Consider the following 9,976-nt stretch of genomic DNA (forward strand, 5'->3'; position numbering starts at 1 on the left):
CTCTCTCTCTCTCTCTCTTTCTCTTTCTTTCTCTTCTCTCTCTCCTCCCCGACCCCTCCCCTCTATCTTTCTCTGCAACTTTGAGTGGTCTGCTCATAAAGTAACAAAGCTACCGGTGTCTGTGAAACACCATGACCATTAACAACACAACCAGCATCAGCTAGGAAACACACGTTCCAAAACCACCCCCACCAGACTGGTCAGCACAGTGACAGACCCCAAACACACCCACACCTCATCGTCTAACTCTCAAACTGAGTGAAGGGTTATTTTCAGAGAACAACTATAGAATGTGACTTCCTTTTCAACTAACATACAGTATTTTTTTATAGAACAGCAGCCCTCATCAAAAGGAAGTCTCTGCTCTTTCTCTACTGTAGTATCTGAGGAATTATGACTTTGCTAATGTATTCAAATGGAACCTGAGAGGAGGTTTATTCAGCTTAGAGGGAGCATCTGGGGAGTAGTTTTATGGGGACACCCCATAGAACAGAGGAAGTCTGTTGTGTGGAGACAGGTGATTGGTCTGTAGGGAAAACACCCATATCAGATTACATAGGATATATATCACAGTTAAGACAAAAGAAGACAAAATAATCATATTTGAGATGGGGCGATTATTCTCCAGGTATCTGCAGGTATCTGTAAATCGACGCTGTAACCCTTTGTTATGAATAAACCTTTATGATGAAAATACAGCGTCAGCGGTTCTCCTTGATCACACAGCATAATTAGCAACGTTTTCTCGACACAACACTACTCTTTCTTCTCTGTGTGTTTTGGTTAGTCAACTGCTTGCTACCAGTGACAGTGATAGATAAGGACATAAAGCCAGAGGAAACAGTCATACAACGCCTTAAAGAGATGTCTGGTGGTTCCTTCTCCTGCTTCTCCAAACAGGGAATACTCCTTCTCCTACTCTCCAACCTCCACTATGGTAAGTTTTGTGACAATTTTTATTCATTTGAACATTTTAAACACAATACAACAACAATACAACCATCGCCGAGGATGACACAAAAAAGTTTTTAAAATGTATCCCCATTGTGGACCTCAAGAAAATACATGAAAACAAAAATATACACAAGATAACATGAAAGCAAAAAACACCTAAAATACATCTCATCAATATGGAGGAAACCGTAAAAGGAATAAAATAGATTACCAAGTAACGTTCATTGAAACAATTATACTTTGTTGTGCAGTTTTAAAGCATTTTGCCCATAAACTATTTCTTAGGGTTTATCTTAAAACTCCCTAGCGTATATTGATGGATTTTATATGGTTTGGCACACCATTCCATTCCTCTGCACCAGTGTTAAGGAAATAGCTTTTTCCAGCCATGCTCCTATAGAGCAGCAGTCTCATACTGGCAACACTGGCTCTGGTGTGATGACTATGAGAGTCTCTAATGAAATTAAAATAACCAGAAAGGTAACTGGGGGCAAGGTCATGTATCATTTTAAAAACCATCAACAGTTTAATCTGCACCACCAGGAGATTAACTGGAAGCCAGTTCAGTTCCCTGAAATGATTAGGACCAACGTGCGTCCCAATGGCTGAGCTTGAGTATAATTCTCATTAGTTTGTTTTGGTCCATTTGAAGTTTGTCCTTCAGATTCTTTGTTATGCCACTGAACCATGAGATAGAAGCATAGTCATAGTGGCACCGTATCAGAGATGTTGCCAGGGTCATCATAGTCTCTGTATACAGGAACTTGGCTACCTTGCCAGGAACTTTGTCCTGCAGTGAACCTTTCCAATGGCCTTCAGAGCCATAAGTTTGCATGTCATGTGATGGTCCAGTTCACATCCCAATGTATGTAACATAGCATTTTTCCTTCACCACTACACTGGACCGAGAAGTTGGAAGAGTTTCTCACTTTGTTTTCGGAACCAAACAGGATACATTCTGTCTGCCTAAATGGATAACCACTTACTGACTTTAGTCAGTTGGCTGCTTAGGGTCTTTTCAATGGTCTCCTTAGTCTAATGTGAAACCAAGAGGGTAGAATACCTCTCATGTGCATGTGTTTGATGGTATGATAAAGTTTGGAAAACCGTTAGCTTTCTCTAAATTCATTGTTGGTCTTTGCATGGTGTGTTGACTGTAGAATGCCTAGTCATCAGTGATTGGTTGGATATCTCGAAACGTTTGCTTTATTACTGTGTGATAACACCTACATAATACCTATATTCAGCAACATATCATGATGTATTGATTCTGCAGTGCTTCTAGAACGCAAGAGATCTTATGACCCTGTGCTAGATGCATGTCATTCATTACATTTAAGGTGATATGGGACTGTATGTAATTATTGTTTGTATTACATAATAAGATACATTGCATGACTAGGATAACTGCAGTTCTGCCATAAATTCTTCAATTAACTGTAACTGTATTTATTTCTTAATTCATGACTGATGTTTTTTTGTGTAAGGGTTTATAAAACATCACTTCAGACTGACATGTATTTATAATGTTGCCCATGCAGTATATGATGCATTTCTGGGGAATAATTACTCAGTAAACACAGTGGGATTTGTATTTGTGAGCTGAGGAGGAGTTATCAGATCCACCCCCAATTCTCTTTTCCTGTCATCTCATACTGTTCTGCTGAATGTGGGCGAGGAGCGGACTTTAATAAAGTAAAGATGGACCCACACACTCAGTTACTTAAAGATATAAAGTGCAAATATGTAAAGTGCCACGTACAGTATAAATGAAACCTGGAAATGCTCTATATAAATCCAATCCATTATTATCTATTATTGATTAGGTAACACTTTGCATTGTAGAGTATTATTGTGTAATTAGTCATGTAGGCACACTGTAACAAGTATTACATTGTAACAATGAGTAATTGCAATACTTGCTACACCATACTTACATTAATAATTACACAGCAGTAAGTGTAACCATTGATTGATGTCAGAATGCCAATGTCAATTTTTGTGTTTCAGGTGTGGGTGTTTCTTCATACCTGTCATTCCACAAGACAGTAGGGGACTCTGTGGAGATGCCTGCAGGCTTAGAGGGGCAGAATGTCACCCTAATTATGTGGAGGTATAGCGAAAAGGATATTGCAGAATTCAACTCAGAAGGTTTATATTTCCATGGATCCCAGTTCAAGGGGAGACTAGAAATGAATGCCAAAGACTTCAGTTTAACAATTAGGAAACTGACTCTGCAAGACTCAGGGGAATATCTAGTTATTACTGAAACAGACAAGCAGATTCCCAGTAAGGCTGTCACTCTGCAGGTTCACGGTAGGAAGCCATCACCTTCTTTACATAGTTTACTTTTCTATGACTATAGTGTTGATGACATATTCCATCCTTTGTCTTACACTCTGGTAACATCTTGTTGATGACTGATTACAACTCTCTCTCTCTCTCTCTCTCTCTCTCTCTCTCTCTCTCTCTCTCTCTCTCTCTCTCTCTCTCTCTCTCTCTCTCTCTCTCTCTCTCTCTCTCTCTCTCTCTCTCTCTCTCTCTCTCTCTCTCAGAGCCTATATCCAAGGTGGTGATCCAGACAGACATCACGCTATTAGCCAACCACTCCTGTACGGTGCGGCTGGTGTGCAACGTGTCCTGCTACTCCAACCTTACATACACCTGGGAGAGAGACAATGAGATGTACGCAGACGCCCAGCAGATTCACCTCTCTCTCTCTCCTGCAGAGAGAGACATCATTGTAACATGCAATGCCTCCAACCTAGTCAGCTGGAAATCTGCCTTTGCAACAGTAAAGTGTAGTAATGACACAACCACACCAGGTACCTAGATATCATAATAATCCCTTCCATACACTTTTCAGCGTGCTTCTATGCTTATTTACATTTACGTCATTTAGCAGACGCTCTTATCCAAATATAATATATAATACATGTGATTACATTGGATGTATATGACATAGTGCCATTTAGTTTTTATCATATTGTGTAGTCTAATCATGTGTGTTGTACAATATTTGACAGGACTGGTGTGGTATAACATCTATGTCGGAGTATCAGTAGGAGGCGCTGTGGTGCTGATCCTCACTGTAGCTGTGGCAGTGTGCTACTGCAGGGTCCGCCGTAACACAGGTATGTACTGCTTAGGGCCCTTAACTACATTTAAAGTGACATTTCAGGTGGTTCTAGAATTATTCTTCAGCTGATATTATTTTTTTTGTGTGGATTTGCTAGGAATTGGGAAAAGAGTGAGACCCCTCAGAAGTGTTGTTTATTAATTCCTGGGTATGTTTGTTGATATCCTGTTTAAAAGGTATCTGATTGGTTAATATTTTGTTCTTATCAAAGACAGCACTGTCAACACAATATATGCTGATGTTATGATCAACACAATCATTAAAGATGTAAGTATGCATTGCCGTTATTATGTATCTGAATGTGTGGAAGCTGTATGTACTGTATTGTAATGGGCTGTATTTTGATTCCAGACAAGATCAAACAGTCAGGTAAACCCAATGTCCATCTATGAGACTGTCAATGATCTGGCTATCCCAAGATTGAATGAGGTAAGATATAAATAGTCATAATGTTAAAATGTCTGTGATTGAATGGAAGACTATGTACGGTAGTCTACTTTGAAAATAGTCAATACATTTCTTGATGCTAAAACAGTTTTTTCTTGATTATCTGTCACATGTAGCCGCAGACTCTGTATGACAAGATCGCATTTGGATGCCCAGAGCCCCCCACCTCTCCCTACCAGAAAGTACTGTGAGCTGAACAGGATGTGGTCAAAGGCTGGGCCTTTCATAGATATAGAACACTCTGCATCCTCTGCATCTTGCATGTGTATGTAGTTAGGCCAAGATGTTACTGGTTAATTTCATCACGACCTACACTATTTGCTTACTTTTTCATGATTGGAATCTTCTCCCTTTGTTGATTCTCATATATACAGTGTATCATAAGGCCTTATGTCTTTCTTTGAGGCCCTAGTTACAATTAGGAGATTCTGAAATGTGTAACATGCAGTTGTAGGAGTGGTGATCAAACAAGCTCATATGTCGAATTTCTATTTTCTTGATTAAAGAGAAGAGTTGTAGATAATAGTATGACATTGATTTGTGAGAATGATTTATGCCTGTGAGTAGAAAGTATACTCTTTTGCATTAGGATTAAGTGCTTGCCAGGCATCAATGAGGTTGTAATCACAGAGTATATGCTGGAGAGCCTTGGTTGCGTGTGGATTGTTGTTAGTCTTATTTGATTTGTCCGCATGTCCAAAATGGCATGCATGTCTGTCCCAATATCCAGATGGAATTCAGTTAATAAAAAAAAATAAAAAATGCTGTTCACAGAATAAAAAAATTATTCTACCTTTTTGCATACCCTGAGTGCCTTGTATTTAGAGTGAATTGTAGATACCTCCCATGACTGTATTTGTTAGCCACAGAGACATGGTTGTTGTATTGAATGGTTTTCAGTACTGTAGCCTTCACCAAGTGAGTGTCTAAGTGAATATGTTATCTTTAAAATTAAACTCATTATGACAACACATTACATATATCATAAAGCCTTTGAGGGCCTAGTTACACCCTAACACACTGGTCTGAAACTCCTGGTTTACAGGCCACATCAAGCCTGCAAGTCACATTATGCTGGCTTGGAATGTGATGTGTAATTCCTATTGGAATCCAGCCAGAGTTAGGATATCCAACAATTTGAACTTTTAATCACATGCAACCTGCATTCAGAATGAATGTTGCGGTAGGGAAGATTGATTAGTTTGATTGGTTGATTAATCTTATGCTACACAAACACAGATAACATACATTTTTCTAAAGTGCATGCAAATACACAGGTATTGAAACAAACCATTCTGAAAATCAACCTGTAAGAGAGCATGCTGGAATAATGATCATGATAATGATTGGCGTGGTTTTGAGTTGTTTTCAGCAAACAGGAATTTGTAATTTTACTCAACAAGCTTATTCAAATACAACTGACTTCAAGCAGAGTTTGTTGATTGAAGACACTAACACATTGGCTCAAATTCTTGTCCTTTTTAAGTCCACTCAACTTGCATAATAACGCTAATTAATCAGTTGGTTAAGTTTGATTTTTTCTAGAGCGCAGTGTATGAAATTAAAAGGCTGAGGAACATTACATTAGGACACTTGTTTGTCATAGTTGAGTGGTCATGGTTTGCTGTCTTCGTCTTTAGCAGTGTGTGTTTGTGAAGGAAGGCACTGTGTGAAGCTGTCTTTTCCCTCTGTGATCAGAGAGAGACAAATAGAGAATGGTTGTAGTCATATACAAAAACCTAGTTGTTGGGATGATAAGTACACATGAAAAGGTGTGCAGGGATTTACGTCCTTTTCAGAGAGAAGAATGACAATGTTCTTTCAGCATACAAATTCTGTAGTTCACTTATTAATTTCTCTTTTACATTCAATCTATCACTGTGATCACTACTTTCTTGGGTTATTACTTTGAACAGTTGACAGACCTACCTTGTTTGTGTTGTAACTCAAGAACATCTACATGCAGTTGACCTCCAAATAGCTACAACATAAACCAAATGATAAATATGCCATGAAGTCAAACCTTTGACACCTCTCCTAGTGACATTAAAGATTGGACTGAACATGTCAACATGACCAGGTATGGTATATGCAATATTTACTTCACTTTTTGCACAAATATGTTATTATCCACAAAATTCCTTCCTCAGATATATACAATAGTTCTCTCTTCCACCCACAGAAACACCACAGTGTTGATGTGTCCATTTATTTTACAGTAAGAGGAAGTTGTGTAAAGATGAACATGACATCAGATTCTATTTTTTTCTGTTTCTCTTTAAGCATCTGTACCTTTCTAATTCGGTCAAAGCCCCATTAACAAAATCTCTATGCACCATAGTGCTGTCAGTCTTCTGTAAAACACATACAGATTGGACTTCTACTGATATGAACCCATACAGAAGTGGTCCATGTCTGTACTAATATGATGACATAGAGAGAGGAAGGAATAAGAGGGCAGACCCAGTAGACTGAGGGGTTATGTTGTTGCTATGTGACCAATGACCATGTTAGTTTCTATATTGTGTCCTGATGGGCGATAAGAAACCCCAGATGTTTACCTTGTTTCTTCACGTAGAGTGTCTCACTCTACACTCTACAACAACAAATGTAATGATTTGAAGCAAAATGAAACTCTACACTTTAACCTGGAAATTCAGTTACCCAGTTACAGCTTTGAAACTCTTTCCATCTCTGGTCAGTGGTAATAAATTCCGCTTAGCTCTGCCACTGATGTACACACACACAAACCACACAACACACAAACACAAAACACACACACACACACAAAAACACGATACATTACATGAACAATAACCCTGAGGCACATCACATAAACAGACAAATTGAAATACAACCATAAACAAAATAATAACAAACCTATCTATGTAGACAGTATCTAACTAAACGTATTCCTCATAATTGAGGGGGTGGCAGAAGATGTCCATTTCCATTGTGGAACAACTGAGGTTAGCTGGCTAGGCTTGCCACCTGACAGCTGAGCAAAGGTTTGAGGGGAGGCCTACACTATCTATCTATCTATCTATCTATCTATCTATCTATCTATCTATCTATCTATCTATCTATCTATCTATCTATCTATCTATCTATCTATCTATCTATCTATCTATCTATCTATCTATCTATCTATCTATCTATCTATCTATCTATCTATCTATCTATCTATCTATCTATCTATCTATCTATCTATCTATCTGTGCATGGTGCAGCATAAAACAAACATCTACACATTCTGATATAAAACCACAAGCTCTGATCTCATCAATTCAGGTCTCTAAGGAGCGAGTGTGAGACCATGTAGCCAACCATAAGGAGAAGTTGGTCAGAATATAAACACACTATCAACTTATACTATTTTTTCTCACAATCTTTTGACATTTCTATTGACTCTTTCTCTCTCTGTTTTTCTGTGTGACGGTGAAGAGGTGTGATCTAAGCAGACTGTCATCATATAGGAAGTAGAGTGGTTTGTCAGAAGGACTGTATTTGTATAGAAAGTAACTTGTCTGTGGGGACAGAATGGAGCACACCTTGCTCTGTTTGCTACTATGTACAGCGCATTCAGAAAGTATTCAGACCCCTTGACTTTTTCACATTTTGTTACGTTACAGCCTTATTCTAAAATTGATTATATTGTTTTTTCCTCATCAATACCCCTTAATGACAAAGTAAAAACAGGTTTAGACATTTTTACACATTTATTAAAAATAAAAAACTGAAATATCACATTAACATAAGTATTCAGACCCTTTACTCAGTACTTTGTTGAAGCACCTTTGGCAGCAATTACAGCCTCGAGTCTTCTTGGGTAAGACGCTACAAGCTTGGCACACCTGTATTGGGGAGTTTCTCCCATTTTTCTCTGCGGATCCTCTCAAGCTCTGTCAGGTTGGATGGGGAGCGTCGCTGCACAGCTATTTTCAGGTCTCTCCAGATATGTTAGATCGGGTTCAAGTCCGGGCTCTGGCTGGGCCACTCAAGGACATTCAGAGACTTGTCCTGGAAGCCACTCCTGCGTAGTCTTGGTTGTGTGCTTAGGGTCATTGTCCTTTTGGAAGGTGAACCTTCGATCTGGAACAGGTTTTCATCAAGGATCTCTCTGTACTTTGCTCCGATCATCTTTCACTCGATCCTGACTAGTCTCCCAGTCCCTGCCGCTGAAAAACCAGGCCAGTACCATAAAGGCCTGATTGGTGGAGTGCTGCAGAGATGGTTGTCCTTCTGGAAGGTTCTCCCATCTCCACAGAGGAACTCTGGAGTGCTCTCAGAGTGACCATTGGGTTCTTGGTCACCTCCCTGACCAAGGCCTTTGTCCCCCGATTGCTCAGTTTGGCCGGGCGGCCAGAACTAGGAAGAGTCTTGGTGGCTCCAAACTTATTCCATTTAAGAATGATTGAGGCCACAGTGTTTTTGGGGACCTTCAATGCTGCAGAAATTTTTTGGTACCCTTCCACAGATCTGTGCCTCAACGCAATCCGGTCCTGGAGCTCTACGGACAATTCCTTCGACCTCATGGCTTGTTTTGCTCTGACATGCATTGTCAACTCTGGGACCTTATATAGACAGGTTTGTGCCTTTCCAAATCATGTCCAATCAATTGAATTTACAACAGGTGGACTCCAATCAAGTAGAAACATCTCAAGGATGATCAATGGAAACAGGATGCACCTGAGCTCAATTTCGAGTCTCATAGCAAAGGGTCTGAATACTTATGTAAATAAAGTTTTTATATATTTTTTATATACATTTGCAAAAATTTCTAAACCTGTTTCCACTTTGTCATTATGAGGATTTTTATTTATTTAATCAATTTTAGAATAAATAAACTGAGTTAGTGTGTTTGATTATGAACACTAATTACCTGATTTACTAAGCCTTTAAGAGAAAAAGGAATGACATAGTTTTTTTTTCCCTTTTTGAGAAAACAGTGTAATAGGAAGTTGCCTTAGGTATGGTTTAGATATGAAGTAAGAATGTGACCACCCTACATTGATGTTGTATCTCTGTGAGAACCTGAACTTGTTTAGCCGATGCCATGCAGACATGGTTAGTGTGGTGGTGTGCATTTAGCCAGGTCATCACTCAGGAACTAAAGATTGACGCTAACTCAGTGCTTGCAAAATGTGCTGTCAATGACAATGAATACAAAATGCAATATTTATTGGATGTGTTGTAGTATCAAGTTGTGTTTATTGTAAATGGTTGACGGTTCCTTTGCTACAGTTATAGTAAACTGTGTTAAGAGATGAATGAGTGGTGTTTTGGTGTTTTTGGTCTCTGTACTCTCTCTGTGTGCAGAACATGGGAAGTCAGTGGCCATTTAAAGCTGCAGTCCTTAATTCAAACTACCACAAAAAGCTCACAATGCCACTTGTTGTAGTATACGGCTGAGGGATGGCTCTTGGAAATTCATTC

General features: G+C 39.0%; 1 protein-coding gene across 1 annotated transcript; it reads left to right on the forward strand.

Annotated features, from left to right (window-relative positions):
• Positions 1-864: 864 nt before the first annotated feature.
• LOC121559972 (CD48 antigen-like) lies at positions 865-5,203 on the forward strand. Its single transcript, XM_045222222.1, has 7 exons — positions 865-937; positions 2,965-3,270; positions 3,510-3,779; positions 3,969-4,088; positions 4,305-4,360; positions 4,445-4,522; positions 4,657-5,203. The coding sequence occupies exons 1-7, from the start codon at positions 865-867 to the stop codon at positions 4,729-4,731; spliced, it is 978 nt and encodes a 325-aa protein (XP_045078157.1). The 3' UTR covers positions 4,732-5,203.
• The last annotated feature ends 4,773 nt before the right edge of the window (positions 5,204-9,976 follow it).

The sequence above is a fragment of the Coregonus clupeaformis genome, chromosome 8, assembly GCF_020615455.1.
Source record: "Coregonus clupeaformis isolate EN_2021a chromosome 8, ASM2061545v1, whole genome shotgun sequence".
Classification (NCBI taxonomy): Eukaryota; Metazoa; Chordata; class Actinopteri; order Salmoniformes; family Salmonidae; genus Coregonus; species Coregonus clupeaformis.

Coding starts and splice junctions, on each gene's coding strand:
- LOC121559972 (XM_045222222.1), top strand. CDS start 865: ATGTCTGGTGGTTCCTTCTCCTGCTTCTCCAAACAGGGAATACTCCTT. Junction 938..2,964: donor ACTCTCCAACCTCCACTATG/GTAAGTTTTGTG, acceptor TTTGTGTTTCAG/GTGTGGGTGTTTCTTCATAC. Junction 3,780..3,968: donor TAATGACACAACCACACCAG/GTACCTAGATAT, acceptor TGTGTGTTGTAC/AATATTTGACAGGACTGGTG.